Here is a 23,839-nt window from a genome sequence, read left to right as displayed (position 1 = left end):
TTATTTTGGTACTGGGGATCAAAGTTGGGACCTTGCACTTGCAAGGCAATCCCTGGCTCCATGAGTCATTTCTTTAATAGTCCGTGGGCTGAACAGGTTTAGGGACGTCCACAGGAAGTGAGTCAGGTGTCAGGCTGACCTGTTGGCAACAGCTTTCTGCCTTCACTACTCGTCTAGCTGTATTTCACAGGATTTGCATCCAACACTGGGATGCAAAGAAGGCATTTACCTGGGGGAACATCCTCAGGAGGCAGCTAGAATGATGGGTAAGTGAGGAAAGGGGTTGCAGAATTTTCAGTGGCATAGATTGTTTTCTTTTTAAAATTTTATTTTATTACTGTATGTTTGCAGTACATCAAGTTTACATTCATATTAGTGAATAGGTATGCGTACATAACATAGCCTGATTCTTTTTATTCCACTCTCCCTCTGCCCCCACCTCCGTCTCTCCATCTCTAAACCCCCTTTCCCCATTTTCATTATTATTGTTATTATTTTTAGTTTACGTTGATGACATATAGTGTTTACACATATTATGGTTTTGTAATGTATGCACACAACACATCTTAGATATTTTTACTTCCGCTTCTTTTCCCTCCTCCCCTTTTCTAGACAGAAAAGCCTTCCTTGTGTTTTCACACAGCTACACTACTCATCATTTATCATAATAATGAGCACTTATCAGCTCCTTAGAAAATTTTATCAGCTTAAAAGAAAATTAGGGCAAGTGTTACTATCCTCTTTTACATACAAGGAAGGGAGATTCCGAAAGATGGTCATCTGTCCCGAAGTCACAGAAGCGACAAGTGGTAAAGCTGGGGTAGGTGCTCACGCCTGTGACATGTATGTTTGAGATACCACATTATCTTTTGATGCCAATATCCAGACAGTAGGTAGGTACACTTTCCTGGAATGCCTTTGGTTTTGCATTTGGTTTGTTTATTGCAGGGAAAGTTAGAGACATATTTTTCAACTTTGCTCTTCTTCAATGCCCCTCTCACACATAAGTTCCCTGCCATAATTAACGTTTCCAACAGGCCATTCTTCGCAGGTCTCTTTCCCAGCCCATTTCTCATATCCCATCCCCTCACTAGAGGCCACAATTTCTATAACCACAGTCAATCAACAGCATGATAAGAGGCAGCAATAAAGGTCTTTTAAGATGTCCAAAAACAAGTAGGAGGATAAAGTTAGGGTATGGTGCTTGGGTAGGGAAAGTCTCCTAAAGAAGGTGGTGAGTCTCTATCCAGGAGTCAAAAAGGAGATGAAGAAGGATTAGGGAATGGACAGAAGCTTAGAAGGGCTGGGAATTTTGCTCAGTAGTTCTGCTGCCTGTCCTGAGTTCAATCCCTGATACCCCCCCCAATAAAGGGGGGGGTAGGTGAGAAATGAGACAGGGGTACTGAAGTGTGATACAAGGATTCCTCGTCATGTAACTCCTTGGAAGGGAACGGTGGTGACTTCAAACAGCTTAAGCATATAGATTGCTTCATTATTAAAAAGGCACAGAGATAAAAGTTTAAACTCACCCGTAAGATTTCCTCCACACAGCTGGGATCACTGGGAAGGCTTACCTAAAACAAACAGAAAAAAATTAAGCACCATCTAGCTATTCTAAGGAAGCCTATTGTATACAAGTTTACTCTATAGGACAAATTACATAGAGCTTAAAGTTGTTTCTTCCAATTAAACACTAAGCAGCATTCACAATTGGCCAATTTTGTTTTACTTCAGTGAAGCAGGAAGATCATAGCTCAAGGTGCAGAATAAAAGTGACTCCTTCCTCCACAGCTGATTTGTTGGGACACTGAACCATCTCCCATCAGACTGGGCTTGCATTTGCTCATCTAACCAAAGAGGGAGCTTGATTTCATGATCCTTAAGGCCTCTTTAACCCCCTGATGGTTTAGTACAACATCCATTTGAAAGATGAGGCCTGTATAAAACACTTCTATGATTGAATTGAGTCATCTTTGAGGTTGAAAGTCCAAACTGATGGCTACTTTTTTTTAATTCAAGCCAGGCATGGTGGCACACACCTATAATTCCAGCACTTGGGAGCCTGAGGCAGGAGGATCATAAATTCAAGCCCAGCCTGGGCTACATAGTGAGTTCAAGCCAGCCTGGACTGTGTAGCAGGACCCTATCTTGAAAAATGTTTTTTTTTATTCAAAACATTAAAACTAAACACCTGTGTGAATTACATCCTTGCCTTGACACTTAGAGAGAATCTCAGACATCCATCAAGTGAATCCCATGAGTTGTATTTCTTACAGAGACACCTTCCTGATCAATCTGAATGCAAGCCACTTGTAGAAACGTATTGCAGACCTATTCCATGTCAAGCACATGGTCTCTTTCCCCAGGAGCTGCATAATCAGTGAAAGCAAGAATCCAAATATCAAAATGAGACACCAGCTACAAGACAGGCCATGATGAGGGACCGTGGATTAGGACAAGCATCTGGAGAAATGTCTGCTAATCATCACCTCACTGTGCAGGCTATGAGCCTACCCCAAGCATTACTAACTCTCTCCTTCACCACTTCACCCTCTCCAGGACTACAGTCTGATCCCAACCAGTCCCCACCCTGTTCTGGTAGGGAGGACAGTGGGTCTCTCTTGTTCACTGGCTTAGGACAGTCTGCAGAGAGCACTGCCACAGCTTCCATATGCCCCAAGCCGTTGCAGAGGTACTGTTTTACCCTGAGACTGCAATATGAACCCAACTACATTTGAGGGGATGGGGAATAGACTATGCTACCTGATTTCCTCAATCTTAAAAAAAAAAAACACATTAAAAAAACTACAGCAAATCTTCAATTTGTATTAAAGTTGCTACTGTACATACATTAATTTCAACTGGCATTTATTAAATATCTCCTACATGCAAGAGTCCCTGCTCCAGGGAGCATAAAATCTCAATGAGCAGTGGTAGGCAGGGACAGTCATTAACAATGTGGGGCCAGCCATACTGGATTACCCAGTGCAGTTCCTCTTTACACTTGTTGTCCTGGTGTAATTACTGATGGCATCCTCTTTCATCCTCAAAATGTCCCAATTTGGCCCTAATCATATAGCCATCTTTCTTATAATACTACTAATAAAACCAGGTAGAAGAAACAATGAAAAAGAGGGTCCAAAAGTTGGTTCATTGTAAAGAAGCTTAAATTACAGGTTTCAGATAAGGAGCCCACAGGTGACTTAGCCTAGCATGGTTCATTCATTCTTTCATTCAAGAGATATTTTTGAAGCCCCAGGACTGTGCAACAGCCTGGTGCCAGGTAAATATACAGTGAGAAGAAAAAAGAAGATGCAGTTTCCTTCCTCATGGAGTTTGCAGGCGCTACAAGAAGGTGGGCATATATGAGGAATCACAGTTACACCACTGTCGCTGGCAAGTGCCACAAAGGCAGAGACTAGCTCATGGACACCAGTTCTATGACATAAAAGGTTCTATGTCCAAATAAATGTGGGAGAGGCTGTCATTCTCATTTCCCTCTTGAAGGCACAACAATAAGCCAGACATGATGAGACAACTGTGTGTTTTAACACAGCAATCCCCCACTTACTTGAGCCTTGAATTCTTGAGTTTTTTGATTTATTGTTTTTTCAATTAGTGAATATTGCTACTTTATAGAATATGTGTTCACAGAAAGAATATACAGGGGGAGATGCTGTGCTAGCATATTATCAGAGTATAGAACTCACTTGGTAATTTTTAACAGCAAATCAAATCCCATTGCTGAATGCTCCAGCAATTGTCAAGACAATTCTTGAACTTCCCGCTAACGCCTTCCCTGAGCATAAAGGTCAAAAGGATTGGAACAAAGGCTTAAATCTTCAATATCATTGCTGTGCTCTACCAGTGTAGGCAGCCTATGCTAAACATGTATGGACCAATGTCATGCAAAGATCTTTGTTGTCCTTTTCCACATAAACAAATCAATGTTAATTTTGAAAATAAGGAGGAAAATATAATCACTAATATATGCATAAAGCAAGAGCACTTGCTTATGAGTCAAAAGAATCAGGTGAGTGTTTGGAAATAGGACTTTACTCCTGAGTTCTATTTTCCCAACTATAATAGAAATAAAATAATGGTAATACCCAGCCCTTTTAAATATCGCAGGATTTCTGTGAGCATCAAATGAAATAAGTAACAGAACAGTGCTATGTAACTTACAAAACCCACCACACCAAGCCAGTTACTACCCCTTGTCCTATGATTCGCCTCACTTCTGTTATTAAAATCCCAGGCTTCTTGTCTGTTCAAGCTAAGAGCTGACTCACACTGGCCATGTCAGAGTATCATCTGGACACCTGGATTTACACATGTCCGTTTCTTTATGGAGGAAATGCTGTCAAAAGAGACAGAGTTGCAGGCTCTGGGGCTTTGCAGCAAATCCAATAACGAGGATCAGAGTCGGTAACACTGGATTGAGAAGAACTCTACAGACAGGAGCAGTCAGATCAATCTGCATTCACATCCCATGTTCAGATATTTGTTTTTTTTCTGAAGTGACTAGTTCAGCAGATTCATCTAGCACAGCCCACAGCTGGTTTCTCTGTAAGATAACTCCAGTGGAGTAGCAAGGGCTTCTTAATTAGCCAGCAGACATTTCCTACATGCCTAGAACTGTGCTGGGTGTGGGGGTTGGTAAGACAAATAACTATGAGACTTGGTCTCTTTCTCTCAGTTAAATGTCTAGATGGGACAGGAAAACAAACAATTAGGGACCCACTGGGACATACATTGTAAGGTAGTCCGAACAAGGGTAATAGGATCCTATTCATTCCCAGTTGCCTATTCATCAGTTCTCCCATTTACTTCTTTAGACACAAATCCTGATTGAGCTCACACTGTGCTCAGGATGGTGCCAAGGGGGAGGATTTAAAGATGCTGAAGACAACACCACTTCAGCCTTCAAGGCTCCGCGAGGAAGGGAGAGACAACACTTACAGGGGAAACAGACAATACCAAAACAGGAGGTCTCATTTCAGTGCCAGGGAAAGGGTACCTACCGGGTTCCCAGACAGAGCCATGTCTGACAGAAGGTCCCAGTCGCCGAGGTCCCCACCGTAGTCCTTACTCCACATGGGAGTGAGAAGCCAAGGACTTGACATGGCTGAGAAGGGCTGGGGCCACCTGAGGCCACTTCAGTCTCTGAGCACCCCCCACAGCGCTGTGGCCGGGGCTCCCTCTGCACACTGGAAGGAAGCTGATCTAAGGCCGGGCTGGGTTTTGTCCTCTTGCACTCTTGGTTCCTGTCAGGCACCCCCCTGCACACCTCTCCCGGGAATTCCGGAGGAGCCACTCACACAGGTGTGACAGAAAGAGACTGAGGAAGAAAACTACTGGTGGCCCTGGGATTAGAACTGCTGCCCATGGAGTTGCCAAGCTGCCTCTCAATTCCGGAGCCACCTTCTCCTCCCTTTAAATCCACTCTAGAGTATTCAGATAGTCCACAAAGCCCAAGTTAGCCACTCAGAGCAGCAGCGTCCTTTCACATTCCCCCTCTCCACCCCCTCCTCCTACAGTGGAAAGCAAGCTGCGTGACAACGCACAGGGAAGGCTGTGTGCTCACTCCTGGCCCCAGACAACCCTCTTGTGCTGGGCAGGGTTGTGGTCCTCGGAGGGCCCATGAAGGGAGGCGCACGTCGGGCAGGTAGTGAGTTGCCTGAGAGCTCTCACAAGTGCGTACCCTCTCTGCATCTGATCTGACAGCGCAGGCTGCCACCCCATGTAGCACAGGGGGACCACATACAGATCATCTGCCTGGTGATAAACACATATCTTATGAAATAATCAGGCTACCTTTACATCACCAGATAGTCAATGAACTGCAGCAACAATAAATGAATTACATAGGACGTTTTAATCACTCTGGAATCCATCGGTTTGCAGCATACTTCTTGGAGGTTAGATATCAAAAACACCCTGATTGTGGCACTGAGGCACCTAAGCAACAGCTACCACTAATAGAAAACAAGGAGATTAATGTAAAGCATTAAAATAATGATCATCACGTGGCTAACTCAGGGAAGTTGGACGCATGCCTCCGAGTAGATTCTTGCTAAGGGATTGCAGGGGAAAAGTGGTCATCTTTTTGTGGCTGTTTTTTTTCTAAAATCCTCCGGAGGTTGTCCTGCAACACCTGCCAATCAGAGCCGAATAAGCTAAGTGTGCTCCTCCCTGACAAGCATTTCTCAAGGTAAAATTTAAGAACTACAGGTTGAATTGCAAATTAAGTAGTGGGGCCCAGTTAAACAATTTCCACCATCGGTACAGGTGGCAGCCTCCAAAGTAATTCCATTTGTATTTTCATTAACAAATCATCACATTTATCCCCATGATTGATTTATGGCACGCTGCGCTCCACTCCCTGACATGGCACTCATAAAACGGAAACTTGGGATGTGATGTTGTGCTACCAAATGAGTGCTCGCTCTTTTTCAAATTTTAATCCCCATCACTGGTCACTTATGAAAAGGGGACAGCAGCCTCTGAGGTTCTTATTTGCATGCCTTTGGGATCCCCCTCATCTCCCCATTCAGGGGAGTTTTCCAAACTGAATTCGGAGGCTACAAACTCAGTTCACATTATGTCTGTCCCTTGCTTCCCACTTCACATTAACCTGTCCCTGTCCCAGTCTGTATTCATGAGTCTATGATTAAATGAAAACAGTTAATACTACATAAGCTGTCGACAGAAGTCCCCAGGTGACAGAACTTTGATCCAAGCAAGCAAACAAACAAACAAGATCTCACAACATTTACATGGCATCACCAAACAGTTCATCTTCCTTTTTCATTTGAATACAGCAAAAGTCTTGAGTGTCCGAAAGAGTTGGTGTTTGTTTTAAAATACTGCTTCCGGTCAATTTGTAAGAACGCCGCATGATTGAAATACCTCATTAAATGAAGCCAATTTGCACTTCTCCCTCTAAGAAAGAATAAAAAGTGGAGCATGATGCTCAAAGGAATTCAACATATGACATTTTAAACCAAATGCAGAAAACGACCCCCTGTCTAGATTCACACATGGAAATAAAACTAAAACAGGAAGAGGGACCAATGAACCTTTATATTGAACAATGGAATGAGACAATTTACTATATTTTCTGGAGAATTTAAGGGCAAGTCATCTTTGAAGCTCAACAGACTTGGATTTAAATTCCAGCTTGGAAATTTAACTTGCTATGTGACCTTGGGCAAGCCACGGGAACCTGTCTGTGCCTGCTTCCCTAGCTACATAAGTACAACAAAGAAAACTACCTCTAGGATTTCTGGAGCCTGACACGAAGCAAGGCATCCCAGAGTAGTACCTCAACCCAGTCTCCATCGGCGCTTATCTTCTTAGTTCCCTCCAAGAATTGAGAAAGGCGTTAGCGCCCTAGGCCTCGGTGCCTCTGAGCAGACAGTTTGGCTGCCTTGTGAACTGACCCCCATAACATATTATGAATGTCACTAATTACTGAGTCCCCTTCAGGGGGCCCAGTGTATACAGAGTTTCAGGCTGCTGCTCCATCTGCTGACTCTCACTGAAGGTGACAAAGGAGGCTAAAGATGGGCTTGAGGGGGGATGTCAACAGAGGGTCGGGGGAGTGGGAATGTGAGGGGGGCCAGTGAGATGCTTCATTATGAGGACATCTCCACTGATTGCATTAGGAATGGGAAACAGCGGAATGCATATGCAGAAAGGCCCATCATCAGCTGAGAGCACCTAATGGCAGATGGAATCTCAAGTGAAGAGTACTTAATTCAGTGGGTTCTGAATAGCCATTAACTCACTGTTCATTTATTTGGCCTAATAGCTAGTTTCTTTTGAAGAATGAGCTATAATCGGGAGGGTGTGTGTGTGAGTGTGTGTGTGAGTGTGTGTGTGTGTGTGTGTGTGTGTGTGTAACAGACTTAAAGAAAAACAAGAAACACATACAGGAGTATTACTGTATGAAACCAAGAACCCTTATGGAAGCACTTGGTGGCCTGACCAGCATTCCTCCAAAGATGACCTGGTTCTTATCACTTGGGCTGGTCAATGAGGTCATTCTGGCTGTTGCTATTCCTAAAGTCTGTACTTACATCTGAGCTGTGTAGTCTCCTCTGGCTGGGTTCCCCAGGGCCAGAGCCTCTACATGTATATTCTCCAGGCTTCTCACCTTCAATCCTTCACTCCAGGATCAAATTCTAGCTGCCTCTTCTTCCTTCTTCACAGGCTCGCTTACTCTGCCCCAACAGGTTCATTCCTTCTTTCCTGTGCTCTTCTTGACCTTCTGTCTGCTCCTAGGGCCCGCACTAAAACTCACAGAGCTTCTGCTCTTGATATCTTCCAAGTCCTAGCACTTTAACCAAGGGTTGTCTACCCTGAAGTCTGGCTTTCACCAAGTCCCTCCCTACTTCATTTCCACTAACAAAATAAATGGCTACATTGCATGCAGCCCTATAATTTTTATAGTAAAAGAAGAGATTGCAAAAAGAGAGATGTATAAATTGGAGTAAGTCAATTTCAGAACTAATACATAATCTAAATATATAGGAAAGGTGTAATGGGAAGCAAGTTCACTTTTAAATTCTGTCAATTAAAATAGTAAATGTTAGAGTTTTTGGAGTCATCATGTGGTCTTTTACTCTCTGATGATCATGGCAACATTGTACTGATTAGAGCAACTAAAAAATGGAAAGCAGTAGTCTGACTTGTAGGTAAAGTATCCAATAAACTAGTGAAAAGAACAAAGAACTGTCAAGAAATAGCAGGTCCATATCCAAGCTCTACCATTAATTAGTTATGTGATGTGGAAAAATTAGTTTCCTCACTCTCCAGCCTATACAGTAAAAGGCATGGAAATGTATTACAATTTCTCAGTGTTTTACAGTACATACAATGGGCTAAGAATAATAGGGGTTTCTTTATGCTTATTTTGTAGGTGAGAAAACTGAGGCAAAGAACAGTTAGGTATATTTTGTAAAATAAAGGGCAATATAACATTCAAAGTTTATGAAGGTCATAATCTCAGAGTAAAGGAGTTTCTTTGAAATATATAGGACAGTTAACAAACATGCCAAGATTAAACATGCACCCATGAAGTGCACACACACACACAGACTCACACAGCGTCATTCTTGTATTTCCTATTTTGCCAAGAATAACAATAACTTCACCTTGCGCTGCTCAAAAGGTGGAATCCTCTTTCATGTTGCAAAACTGACTTAGTGTGGAAGAAGCAGAAGTGGAGAGAGTGAATTAAACAGTTCCTTCTGTGAAAGGGAGTAGAGAAATGAGATGATAAGAAGTCATGAAGTATGGGGGTCAAGGGTTTTTTTTTTTTTGCTTTGTTTATTAAGAGGGATGATACTAAGGCATGTTTATATACCAGTAGGTGTAATTTAGTGGAGAAGAAGTTGCAGAAGAGAAAGTGGATAATTGTAAAAGCAAATCCCTTTAGAAGGAGAGAATAGGTCAAGACTCAAGTAGGGAGGTTGGCCTGAAACAGGAGCATGACTTCTAGAAGCTTCTTTCTTTGTAAAAGGACAAAAGACAGAGTGCCTAGGTAGCTAAGCAGTGGAGCTAGAGAGATTAAAGATGAGAAGACAAAGTGGTACTTGTCTGATTGCAACTATTTTTTCCCATAAAGGATGTGGCAAGGGTGTGCTGTTATCAGAAACAAGAGAAAGGAAAGGTGAGAAATTGTTTCTTGGTGAATAGGCACATGAAGCCTGGGCTTGCAATAGAAGTGTAATAGAGATACCTGCCCATGTGTGTGAGAGTCACAAGAGATGCTGTATATACCCAGCATGTGAAACCAAAAAGAGGACCAGGGAGGAGGAAGGGAGTTAGAGACCAAAGAGCTCTGATGACTTAGACAGAGGTGATGCTCTGTCCCTCACTACTAGCTTCTTACTTTCCATCACTGATGAGTTTATTAACCATAGTTCATAGTTCTCCAAGTGTTCTAGGCTAGAAAAAGACTCATTGTGAATGGGATAAGCAAAGAGCCCAGGAGTAGGGTTCGTGGTTTTTTGGGACCCCAAGTGGTGATTCCTATAATACTACCCAGAAGGCCAGATGAAATTAAGCCCAGGGCCAAATAAGGCCTGCAGGCTTGAGGATCTCCTGGGGGAGGGGGGGATAAATGAATTCAACTCTGTCTCTAGGGGAGCAGAGAACTCTACTAACCTGAACACTCTGAAGGGAGAGAGCACTCCTACATGACCTTGGAAGGAGTTACTGAAATGTTATACATGTGGTTATATGATTGTTAATGTGAAACATTTAAGACTTGATTATCTTTTAAAATATATTTCAGACTGACAGTCTTCAAAACATTTACAACTCTAGAGATACCAAAGACGCTTTCACTGAAGAAGAAAAGGGAGTCAAGACTTCAGGTCTTCATGGGAGTTTCTGAAGACACTGCCACATGTATGTTCTAGAGTCTTAAATTAAATGCTACAACCTCATTTACAAAAGAAGTTTTCAAAAATATATCTTTAGCTCTTGCTTCCTGAAGATCCTGTTGAAAACAAAGATCTTTCCTTGACGTTCATAATCCCTCACCCTAAAGAAAGCACCGATTGTCTAGATACACAGCTCATAATTGGAATATCTATTTTAAAATAAGAAACCAAGATTTCGCTTTGATTTTCTTTTAGTTAAATTTCCTTTCACCGGTATAAGCAGAATGGACTTTAGAAAGTCCCACACATGCCCTCAAGAAAAATGTTACAACAGAATGCACTTGATAGAAAGCGTCTCCACTTTCAGAACAACCTCTAACGAACTTGGCGCCTTACTGACTCTCAAACCTTGCACTTAGGATTGTCTTAATTGCTAGTGGATGACATCGCAGTTCCACAGAAACAGAGTTACAATTGCTCTTCGCTGACAGTGATGATCCCAAAGAACAAGCCATGTGCACGGGAACTGAATCCTCGCCAGCTCCCCTATTATTTATAACTCTAATTAAAACACTTTTATCTATTAACGCCAAGTGACATTGCTAAATATATTCAGGGAAGTTCACATTTTTTTCCCTCACTTCTCAAATCTCTTAGATCTGCACCCACTAACATGTGGTTTAACTGCTCACTAAAATGAAACAATAGCTAAGAATAACTCAGTTACATTAGATTTATAAATTTCATTAATTAATTCCACATCTTCAATGGCGTAGAGACCAAACTCAAATGCAAAATCTAATTAAAGAGAAGCAAAGAAATGTTAAGAAACAACACTGAGATTGAAACAGAAGGAACTGAGGCACAATGCTAAGCAGGCATGTCCATTAATCTCTAATGAGGATTTTAAACACATTAAAACTTCCTAATACAAAATGTTTGCCTTCCTTTTATCCAATAACAAATAAGCCAATAATTTTTCTCGCTCTAAATGACACTCTTAACTGTCACGGCATGTTTTATTTGACAAACCCTCCATTCAAATACTGTAAAACCAATTAATTTGCCTGCTGTGAAATGTGTTTCTTTTTTTCTCTTTTCTTTTTCCCCCTTTTTTGGTACTGGGGATTGAACTCAGGTCCTTGTGCTTGAGAGGCAGGCAGTGAAACCACTGAGCTAAATCCCCAGCCCCTGAAATGTGTTTCTTGATAGCTTTTATGTGATGTGTTTCTTCCAAAGAAATATAAATAGGAGGTCAATGTAGGTGCCTGATTTTGTTTTAAAAAAATATGCCACAGTAGCTATAGGTTGTCAACTCTGTTTGAATTTCAAATGAATTGAAAGACAACCTGTATTTTCAGGTCATCAATCATAGACTGGTCTCCGGATAAGCAAACTGCATCAGAGTAATAGTTTGATTACCATGAAGATGGTCTCATATTTGAGAAGAGAGAGTTGGCAAAACCGTCACTTTGTTCAATTATGAATAATGATTCACAACCCTGGCCTTTCTTCTTCCTGTTTTATTAAGTGACCCAGTGCTTTATTACCTATTTCCTGCTACATTCAGCATCCCCCCAAATGTGCCTGCATGTGTGTATCAGAAATCATTCTATTAAATTGGAGTTGATTCCTGATGCTTTGATTTGAAAGCATCACAATTTATTATACCTTTTTCATTGGAAAAATCCCATAGAACAAATCCGAGAAGTTCCTGTTTTTTAAACTTTCCCTGGGCCTTAGTGTCTCCAGTTAGGTACGGAGATGGCCCCATGGCCCCCTCTGCTCAGCATTATGGGACAGTCAGAGAATATTGGCTCATTGGAAGGGCATGGCACTTGTCCAGAAGATGACTTAGTAAAACACAGACCCTTTACACTGTGTGGGCATAAAGAAAGGATCTGTGACATTAAGTGTGGGTCTACACTGTCCAACCTTTCCAGCCCACTGCCTTCTGAACTGAAGATCAGAGAAGCAACAAGATAGGACCTAAGGGTTTGCATGCTAGGACCTAAGGGTTTAGGTCAAGTCAAGGACAGCATACACATTACACCAGTAATCCCAGCTGGCCTCTCATCTACAGGAAGACCAACTATTGCTTATTTCTGATGTATGCAGGATAAACATGCATTTATAATTCCAGGTATGAACATGGTTCATTACTAACCTAAGTAAATGGCTAATAAAACCATACTCAGTCATGATGAGGATCAATATGTTTAGGAAAATCTGTTAGTGTTAAGGAAGTAGTCCCAAGTGTAAAATATGCAATGCATCCACACTGAGCTTGATGCACTGTGCTGAGCATTATGGGAAATTCAATAGATGATGAGCAAAAGATATCCATGGCGAGTTGTATGTTTTGATGTCTCCTCAAAAACTCATGCCTTCATCCTGGCCCTGGGAGTGTAGCTCAGGGGTAGAATCCTTGCCTAATACTGGTTTAAGCCTCAGAACCACCCAAAACAAAAGCAAACAAAAAAATCTCATGTTAAAATTTAATTACCTTTGTAACCAGTTTTAAAAGGTGGGACATTTAAGAGGTGAGTAAAGCCACACAGGCTCTGCACTCATGAATAGATTCATGTTGTTAGCACTTGAGTGGGATTTGTTACTACTGGGTTGGGTTCCTTATAAACGGATGAGTTCACCCACCTTTGTTTCTTGCTTGAGTCTTCTCTTTGCCCTGTTAGCATGTGGAGCCTTCTGCTGCATTATGACACAGAAAGAAGGCCCTGACTGATGTTTGCACCCTGACATTCCACATTCCAGCTTCCAAAACTATGATCCAAGGAGTTTCTGTTCTGTGTAAATAACTCAGGCTTGGGTATTAGGTTATAATAGCACAAAACAGACAAACCGAAAGCATATACTATCAGTGGGTAGATGAGACCCACATGCCTGAAATGAGTAATGGCAGTGGAAGTTAGCACAGAATTCTTGATCCGTGAATCAAGCCCATTGGTAGAAGGGAGAATTCGCTTTGAAAGGGAAACAGAAACAGTTTCTATGAAATGATTTAGATGGCCAAATGTTGGAATTGACAAGATAGCTAAGTAAGGGGAGAATGAAAATGGTTATTGGAAGTCAGGTCTATCCTGATATCCCAGAGTGTGGGGTGATCCTACTTTAAAATTCTAGACAACAATATTTGCAAGAAGAAGTTGCAGAATATTAAACTTTCTGTGGACCTGTGGAGTTCAGGCAAGGAAAGTGAGACTTGTCTCTTATTTATTTGTTTGTTTATTTATTTTACCAGGGATTAAACTCAGGCCCTTGTGCTTGTGAGATAGGCCTACCTCAGAATCACTGAGCCAAATCCCTGGCCTGTTTCTAACTTTAAATAAGAGCAATAATTCAGACAGGCAGGAAATTTGGCGTTTTGAAAGGACGTAGTGATGTTCCCTGAAAGCACCTTAATCCTGGCAGAGTCAAATATAATTGACTGAGGACCGAAAACGTGCTATCTAAGCAAGCTGGGTATCAGTCTATGAGGTATGATCAGAATATACAGTGGATGATGACATTTTTTAAAATTATAGTGAAGGTCACAAAGCCACGAATCCTCCTCAAAATACTCCTCCCTGCTTTGAGCACACTTATTCCATCCTTCCAGCCTCCTTCTGAAGCAGTTCTGCAAGTCACCCTTTCAAGAGTGTCTTCAGCTGTGCTGTCATGTGTGCTTTAATACCCCGAATTGATGAAAAACCTTTAGCTCTCAGGTTCATTTTGACCTTAGAGAGGAGCAAGAAGTCACATAGCACCAAAGTAGTGAACAAAGTAGCTGAGGACGCACTGCAACGTTTCCATTCAACTGCCTTTCTGTTCGACTCAGTAGTGGATTGATCGTGTTTTTGATGACGCCTAGCAAAAGCACTCATGAACGTGGACTTGCAGAAGTGCTTCAGAAAGTGGCGGGAATGGTGAGATAAGTGTGTTTGGGGTGAGGGAGAGTGTTTTGAGGTTACTGGCAATGTATCTTTTTAAAAATTTCAACATTCACCATATTTTTTCTGTAATACTGCATATAATGCTCTGCCGTTGCTCTCAAAATTCCTTTAGTATTTCATGAGATCTTAGTTAATTTTCTTGAGGCAACAGTCTTGAAGAAACTGTCACATCATTGACAAACTATATGACCTCCTGTCAAGTCACAGTTTCTCTAGATGTAAAACAAAGGAATTAGCTTAGAATCCAGCTTCTACAGTGCCTTCTGTTTGCTAAGAGAAGTCCATCAATCTATGGTTCAAAGCAGATTATTTTCAAAGCTTAAACTTATCTTGATTGAACCTTAATTAGAAGTCTCCAATAAAAGCTGCACATTTTACAGGTACAGACCCTGGACAATTAACATAAGTAAAAACATCAAGCAGGTATTTTCATAATGAAAGCAGACAATGAGCTTGAGAACTTCATTTGAAGCATTACAATGTGGACAGTTCAATTTTTTGATACCAGGGAGCCTGCAATGACAATTGGATGTCAGTTTCAAAAATAATATGTCAGCCCCAAAGCCAAAGTGCCTCAATCATGTGACAGCTTCTCATAAAGTTATAAAATATTGGTAAAATGTAGTGAAAATATAATCTAGACTTGGATAAGTCAATGAACTGGATGCCAAAGCATGTGGAACGGGCTCTGTTTGAAAAAATTATTTTGAAAAAAAAAAACCCATAATTATTTCTAAAGCTTCCATTTCAATCAAGATTTGGGAATGTACTGAGACCACCAGGCATATAGTGTGCTTGTGACCTTTTCAACTGTCAGACCAGACAGATTTTTATCTTATGCGAATCAACCCAAAACCTCAAAGGTGCAGTGCCAGAGCATGGATCCATTTCACTAGACAGTCATGGAAATTATAATTCAAAGTTCAACTTACTTTCACATTTTCTGCTGCAATATTTTTGGCAGCCCAGGGCAGAAAGTTGAAACCTGGTTTCCAATGGAGACCACATCTAGTGGTTTCCAAATGTTGGCAGCAAAAATTCCTCCTTGTCAAAGCGATGAGCAGATGCTTGGTTTCATTAATGTACTTTCAGTGACTGCTGCTCACTCTTAGGAAGACTTTCTTTACCTAAGGATGTTGACCTGCTGTTGGACCCCATCAGAAACAGACACGAAGAGACACTGATATATTAGGAGAGTGGGAAATTCCCTCCAGTGGCCTTCACTGTCTCTGCAAGTTCCATTTATTCTCACTGATGCCATGAGCACAAAAAGCAAGATTTGTGGCAAAGACATATAGCAGGGATCAATAAAAGCTCCCAACTTGAGATAAATAAACCCACTAATACATACTACACTCTAAAGAGTATTTGCAGCTCCTTGCCATCATTTCTAAAGTCTTTTTTCATGCAAATGGATTATCATAAAGCAGAGGGACTTTATAAATCTAAAATCATACACTAACTTAAATGGCACAACTAGTAATATTTATTGTTCATTTAACTCAGTATCCTTAAAAGCCTCTGTGTTGAGGGCAAATTATAAATAAAATGCATTATGATCACACTAACCCTGGAATTATTTAGCCTGATACTTATCTACACTTATAAAATATGTTTCATTCATTTCTAAATGTTTTATCTTTCTCAACAGCCTGTGCTCAAAAGGAAAGTATGACACTGTATCAGAATAATGCAAAGTTTTTGAGCAGCACCTGACGGCTACTATGTAATAAGCTTTCCAATGAACATTTCTAAAATTCTAAGTTCCTCATCTCTGAATATGATAATCTAACCTCAAGAGAGATCTCCTAAATCCTTAATGTGAAGATATTAATCCCTGAATTTAAAACTCCAAAAACAACATCTTGGTGGCATATGAAAACACAGTGGATGAAGGCATTTGTATGAGGGCAATATCAAGAATATCTTCCTCTGTTACTGCTATGATGAGCATTGCTAATACAGATCATTCACTACAAGTTCAGTCCTTACCCAGGCACTAAGTCCTTTATCATCTTCTGGATCGCCCATATCTATCTCAGCATAATACACTGCTCAGGACAATTGTCTGAAGTAGACAAAGAAGATCGAATGAGTTTCATTTTTAAGATGGAAAAACTAAGGTTTCAAAAGGTTGCACAACTTGGCTGAGTGCTATGGCTAGTAAGGGGTGAAGTCTGGCCCTTGGGTTTTGGAGTACACTGGTCTTTAAACATGGGTTCACCCATGGAGCTCCCACTAGAATCATAGCTATTCAGAAGCCAAGTTGATGAAATGCAATGAAGCTCCCTGGACCCCCAAGTTGAGAGGTTACTTATATCTATTGTAGGGTAAATACTGTTGTTTACCTTATTTTTGCAAACTGACTGTCAACAAGAAGGGGGAAATGCTGGTGGTTCCAAAAGAGATCTGTAAAATGCCACACTGGAAACTCAAGTGAAAGAGGAGCATCTTGAGGGAATGTTGCCTATATAATGATTCAGAGTCTGTACCAAGAAGAACACCTATTTTCACTAACAGACCAAACTTTTTTTCTCCAGCCAGGCCTCTAAAGTTGCTAAATACTGGGTACTTGGGTTCAGCATTGAGTTTAGTACTCTGATATTCCAGTCCTTGTCTCCTCTTTCAGCTTTTAGCAGTCTATGAGTGTTTGTTTGTATGCATGTATGCATCTATAATTGATCTTGACCAAAAGGCTAAGAAGTGATATGTATGCATCTATCTATCTATCTATCTATCTATCTATCTATCTATCTATGACACTGGGAATTGAACTCAGTACCTTTGCACTGAGCTCCACATCCCTAGTGCCTCGCGCTCCTTTGAGACAGCATATCACTAAGTAGCTATGCTGCCCAGAATGGGATAAATTTTTGATCCTCCTGCCTTAGCTGCCCAGAGAGCTAGGGTTACAGACATTCACCACCACACCAAATTCTTATGGACTCACTGCCAGTCCAAGCATACTCTGATAACTGTCTTCCTCTTGACAGCCACAGTCAGAAGATACTTTAGAAGTCATGACTTTGTAGTGCAATGAGCTTACTGGTGCCATTACAGGGCTATGAAGGAAGGCACTTGCTCATGGAACATGGCATACCACAATCCTTTCATTGCTGTCTTTCAAAGAATGTGAAGCAGCCAAGTAGAGCCAGGTAGGACAACACTCCTATCTTTAAATTCTGCTTTGTTACTCTGAGACACACATTCTGAACAAAGGCCTGTCTTTGGCAGCCAACCATTATAGGTACAGTAGAAGCCGTTGGCCCAAAGCATTACAGCTCTTCAGAGATGACTAAATCTTCTGGAAGACAGGGAGGGGAAGGATCAAGTCATCAACAGAATAAGTCACTAATAAATCACGTATCATCCTTCACATGCAAAGCAAATGCTACTGGCTCATTTCGGTGCAATACTTCTGAGTTGCACGTCCAGGAATAAATGGAAACATTCATTAGATAGATAGATAAGCTCTTATTAGAGAAAGGACTATGGGAGCTCTTTAAGCCAATGGTCTAACTTCAGGTCAATTTTAAAGATGAAGACATGTAGCGTAGAGAGGTGAATTGGTTTGCCCAAGTTTACACAACTATGTGAGTGAAAGACCTGGAATTCATTCCATTCCATCTTATTTCAGCGTCAAATCTTGTAATCATACTATACAATGACTGCTTAAGTGACTCAAGAAGCTACAAACAAGCTACCAGATCTATTAGATCTGCCTACACAGCCTCCTCTGCATTCATTGAGAAGAAACAGGAGTACCACAGGGGAGAAGAGTGCAAACCGCCTTATTCCTGAAAACAGTATCCAAATGTATAGCATCTCTTCAAAAATGGTAAGGTGATGAGGTGATTGTCAACATTGTTACTAAAAGGCATCTGAGCCAGTAGTGTGAAACCAAGAGAGACACTACATAAAATACAAGTACCTTCATGTGCTTAACTCTCCACTCCCTCAGCAGAGCAGGTCCTGCTCTCTTCTACCCTCACTGCCAAAGGCTGGACAATCCGGCAGTCAGACTCCAGCTTTGCCAAAAATATGTTGGCCAAATATCTGGGGGGTCTTCCCTAGACCCTTAAGCTGTAGATCACAGTGAGATGAAATGGTACATAGGGAGGTCATGGCTATTATTGTGGCTTCCACAGTAGCACGTTCAGTCTAAAACACGGATCTAATCAAGGAGATCAGGCCATCTAGTGTTCACTAATTGAATGGATCAAGGAGAGATGAATGAGACCATTTTTAAAATTGTGATGCCATTGCAGGAAAAAGTAACACACGTTCATTTTTTGAGATGACAGGCATTTGAACAGCTGCAAATGCTCCACTCCTGTAAAAGATCCACTGGGGCTCACTTTCAAATGGCATCTGTGAGTTGAATGTCTGAAAGTGTAGGCAATTTCCTATCTTCTTCCATCTCCCTTCTCTATCCAGTTTTACAAAAGTAGCCCAACACCTAGCCTTTAAATGGAAATAAGAGAAAATGATCCCCACTTAGGCACTGTAGTACATCCCAGTCGCCAAATCATGTCCTAATCGTGGACTGCAGGCCTGCTCTATCTAGACTGGTGAGCACTTGGTTGTAGCTCCCCTCCAGGTGCACTATAACTCTACATGAAAACCACACATACCTTGACATTTTACTTAATTCTTTTCACGGCTCAATTTTTAACAGTATGCTGAGTTAAAGGTAAGGTGAAAAATTAATCTATTGGTATCAACAAAGCCCATTGTCATAACTGTGTGTAAAAACACTCACATCAATGGCTATTCGCATGTATAATAGTAATGCTTAATGAACACTTATGTGCCAGGCCCATCCTTTATTTACTCTCTGTGACAACTCTGTGATATAGGCATTACTATTTGTGTTATATAGGTGATGAAAATGAGGTTCATAGAGGTTCGTTAATTTGTCCAAAGTCACAGAGTTCATATGTGATAAAGCCAAAATAAAAAAAATGGCTGTGGACCTTCAAGTCCATAAGTTGTAGTTCAATTAAATCAAATTTTCCATAGTTCCAATGAGTACAAGGTTATATATGCCCAGGTTGGTAGGATAAACAAGATTATTTCCTTGCCTCATAACTAGTATGGCCCAATACAATCTGTTAAAATCTGTTCAAATTAATACATACAATAAGTACAATGTGGAGCTTATTGTGCCATTTCATAAAAATCTCAATAAGAAACTGATTAAAACAGGTACAAGAGGATTTGGTGCCTTTTTTTTTTTTGCCTGTAACAATGATATCAAAATAGAAGATACGATTAGGTAGAGACTGGTTAATGAAGTCATTCTGGAGTGAAAGTTTAAGAAACATTTAATTGACCTGTTGTGGATTTCCATATTTCAAACCTTTGTGTTTCTCCCTGCCAATGTGAAATATGTAGTATAAGTGAGAGTGCATTGACCCACACTTGACAATCTAATGGCAAAGTGAGTCTTCCTTTTGGAAATTTCAAAGTCTAGCTTTTCAAAGGTTGCATTTGTCAAAAGTTACTTCTCATTATGTGTGGGGTGGTTCTTTTTTTATCCAAGGAGAGAAAAACGTATTCTTCCCAGTATTATCACCACCCAAAGCTTTCAAAGCACTTAGAAAGGCAGTTTGTGGTTCCATCCTGTTTGAAGCATTCCTTTGACCTTGAGCATAGCCAAGCTCAGCCTTTGACAACCAGTTCCACCATGTGGAATAATCGAAAGAACAATACATTTATGTTTACAGTAATCTGTTGTTAGAGCTCTAGGTTGGACAATAAATGCATATTATAAAGGATCTGCCTAATTAGGAGACTACTATGTACCAGCATTACAGAGGGAATCTAAAAAAATGGGGTCAGCAGAAGCTGCTTTTAGATATCTCTCAGGTCATCTTCCCCTTTGATGCTGGGATTAAACCAAGGGTCTCACTGAGCTATATCTCTAGCCCCTCAGGTTTTTTTAAACTATGAAATGATGAAGCTGGAAAACAGGTATCCCAGACTTTGTAGATCTTCCCATAATTTAAGAATGTGACTGGGAATTAAAATAATTAGCTATGCTGGGCATGGTGGCTCACAACTGTAATCCCAGCACTCGGGAGGCTGAGGCAGGAGGATCGCTGTGAGTTCGAGACCAGCCTGAACTACATAGTGAGTTCCAGGTCAGTCTCAACTACATAGTGAGACCCTGTCTCAAAAAAACAAACAAAAAATTGGCTATATTGATAACCAAGGATGGGTGTAAATGATTTCAAAATACCCTGCAATTGATTCCTATGGGGAACATGTGTTACCTTCACATTCAAAGTAATCAGCAGGATTGGCCTGTCAGAGGTTCTTCATTCTGTCAAGGCAATGTTCAACTGCCTCAAAATACATTCTTTTGGCCATCCTTCTCTATTTATTCTGAGTCCATTTTTCAAGTTTCATTTATCTAACAGTGTACTTTTGTTGAACCATGTCTGCTCTCTGAACTATCAGTTCCTCACTATAGAACAAATGGTTCTGATTCTATGGTCTATTAATGTGTTATGGCTCCAATATTATGAGTCCATATCTATGATTCTTAAGGTCTCAGAGAATTTTCTGGTTGTATCATCCTTGTGAACAGCACTAGGGCATTTTGCACCATGACCCTGACATGCCCTTTTAGATTCTCAAAACTGTCATCAAGTCAAAGGGACACTGTAAATGTGCCTGGATTGGAATGTCCAGATAAACACTATCTAAAGGATGTGGGCACTGGGCAAACTAGTCTTATCTGTTTGTTTTTTGCCTTTTTTTTTCTTTTGGTACCAGGGATTGAACTCGGGTCCCTGCACTTGCAAAGTAGGCACCGGAACCACTGAGCTAAATCCCAGGCCCAAACTAGTCTTATCTGTAGAAATTGCCCTCCTGAACATCCTCAAAAGCCACTGTCCCTTGGAATGTGGTCATATAATGGAACAGAGCAAGCTAAAGATGCCACTGCTTATGTAACCTAATGTGCAAAAGTCCTCTCCTCGCAATAATCAGAAGTGGAGCCATTTGTCCAGCTGACTGGTGAGCAGTGCCAATGCTTAATCCCTACTCCTTGGTGACTTAATGAGAGGTGCTACTGTTGAGTGTGCACCCTGCATGGATCAGCCAAGTAGTGTTTTTGAAGAGTGAGCACACACCCCCCTGTGGACCTTCTGAGTAGTCCTGCTGGACCCATATGCTTCTCCTGGACCCTTCCTTGTTAGTAACTTTCAATGAACCCTATGCTCCCTTGTTAGTACCTATTAGCAAGTTTTAATAACCTTATCTCTAACAAGCCATCCCTGGTATTTTCTTCAGTTTATCAGCAATCAATTCCAAAGCCCAAACACAGCTGGGCTGGGACAGGACACTGGTGAGATAAACATCTTTGACAACAACCAGTATTTCTATCCTTTCAGTGAACAGAGCCTTGGCTAGAATGTAGGCATGATCAGCTAGTAGGAAAACAACTGCAAAGCCAGAAAGCTTGGTTTCATCAACTTTTGACTGCATGAAGTTCCCACTGATTTCGAAGGGTCTTGATAAGGACTGCAAGACTGCAGTCTTAATTGGCTGAGATAAGGCATGAGCACATATTTTATAATATTGACAGACTACATTTCTGTAAAGGCATCAAGTTGTTAGGATACAATCTAAAGCAAATTAAAACCAAATAGCAATCATTTCAAGAGAAGACAGAAAATATTCTTCAGCCATTCTGGTGGGAAATACACCACCACTGCTACTAAATTCATAAAGAAATTATTGCCTTCCAGGAGTGTCATTTCTCTCTCTAGAGCAGATTTAAGTGGCCACCACTAACTTCATCCCACCTCTTTTGTATATATGCTGTCAGTTGCATAAATGGGCACAATAATCAAGACTAACTTCTCCACACCACACAAGGAACTGAAGCTCCTAAGTTGTTTTCATGTATTAAAAAAGCCAGATTAAACATAATAGCTTAAAATCTGAAACTTCTATAAATCAGTCTTTAAAAACCCAACCAAGTAATAGGCCCTCCCCACGTTGCCAAAAAGGCATGAGCCCTCAGAATGCAGAAAGCAAAGGGAGCTACTGAGAGCAGTGCAGCAGCTGAAACAAAGAGGGCCTCATTAGCATGCGAAGCACATCCTTCTGGAGTGATGAGAAACGTGACTGCTTGACAAACTGGTCCTGGGGAAATTTCAAAATATGACCACCCAAGCATAAAGGAGAGGGATGGTGGGAGCAGGAGCAGGGCAGTGGGAAGGTGGGTCAACTCTGCACATAGAATGTTGTTCAGTCCCCACGTAGACATAGCAATGGCCCCTCGGACCTGCAATCATGTCAGCTTTTATATTAATAGGGACCCACACAGACACAGTTCCTGAGATGCAGCTTTGTGCAACTGTGGAAAATAGAAAACCTAATGGAACTACGATGTTTATGCTTCATTTTTATTGCATTAAGCCATTTAGCATGCATTTGTAGTCACAGTTCTATACTGCTTTGGGTATGAAACCAGTTGCAGCCTGTGTATAATTCTGAAGAAAGAGAAACAGTCCCTAAAGTTCTCTCCCCCCACCCAACATGATTTGTTTAGGATGTCTGTGTGGCCAAATGCACCGAAGCTATACTTAGTACATAGATATACATCAGGCTTTTAGATAACACGAATGACAATTCAGTCATCCACCAAGAAGGCTCACGTCAGGCTCCGGAAAGGAACAAAGCACCTCTAACGAAAATATGGACCCTCTTCTTCCACTGAATGTGCTATTACATCTTTTACAGCCCTGGAGGGACAAGATAACTGGGAAAGAGACTTTGCAAATTCCTATGCTCAGATCAATACAACCTAGCTTGTGTATTTCTATTGATGCCAATCTCTTTCGTTTGTAATGATTAGAGATCAACATCTTTAACCACCTTCAACATGACAAGTACATGTATCTCTATCTCTGTGGTTTATAGCAATTAACAGAGGGTTAAAAAAGTCAGTGATTATGAGGTTGGTTTTGTGGTGTTACTGATTTTCTGATCTACTCCAACCAAACGGCAAATAATGTACATTAAGCTACTGTTACAGTGGTGAGACAAACAGGCCAAAGGAAATCTGAATTTAATTCTGACACTCCGATCACTCCTGTGCTAATGAATCAAAACAACTATGGAGAATATTGTCAGCGTGAACTTTTGATTCCCCTAGTCTCTGGACAAATGTGTTTTCTGCTTCCCAACTACATACTGGACATTGTAGCCTGTGATAGTTGGTTGTCACTGAGAGTTTTGGTTTTGATTTGTTGTGTTTTTACAAAATGACATACAATTCTAAAATTTGATAGACATTTTAGTTTGGTATAATAAACTGGTTTTGCTTTCACAAATTAAATATCACACCCTAAGAAGGCAACTTAGAATCTTCAAATACACACACACACACACACACACACACACACACACTCACACACACACAGCCACAAAGCTGTTTCTTTTCTTTCTTTTTTTTTTTTTTTTATACCAGGG

The 23,839-nt window shown here is 40.9% G+C and overlaps 1 protein-coding gene across 1 annotated transcript in view; it reads right to left on the bottom strand.

Annotated features, from left to right (window-relative positions):
- Nucleotides 1–23,839, bottom strand: part of Aff2 (AF4/FMR2 family member 2) — a 316,042-nt gene that overhangs the window by 174,008 nt on the left and 118,195 nt on the right. Inside the window, exon 4 of the mRNA XM_010616851.2 lies at nucleotides 1,530–1,574. Within this exon, the coding sequence (XP_010615153.2) occupies nucleotides 1,530–1,574 (45 nt within the window). The remainder of the gene's footprint in view (nucleotides 1–1,529; nucleotides 1,575–23,839) is intronic.

This window comes from Fukomys damarensis, unplaced genomic scaffold (genome assembly GCF_012274545.1).
Source record: "Fukomys damarensis isolate Sample0158 unplaced genomic scaffold, DMR_v1.0_HiC HiC_scaffold_39, whole genome shotgun sequence".
Taxonomy (NCBI): Eukaryota; Metazoa; Chordata; class Mammalia; order Rodentia; family Bathyergidae; genus Fukomys; species Fukomys damarensis.
This window is presented reverse-complemented; position numbering and strand designations above follow the sequence as displayed.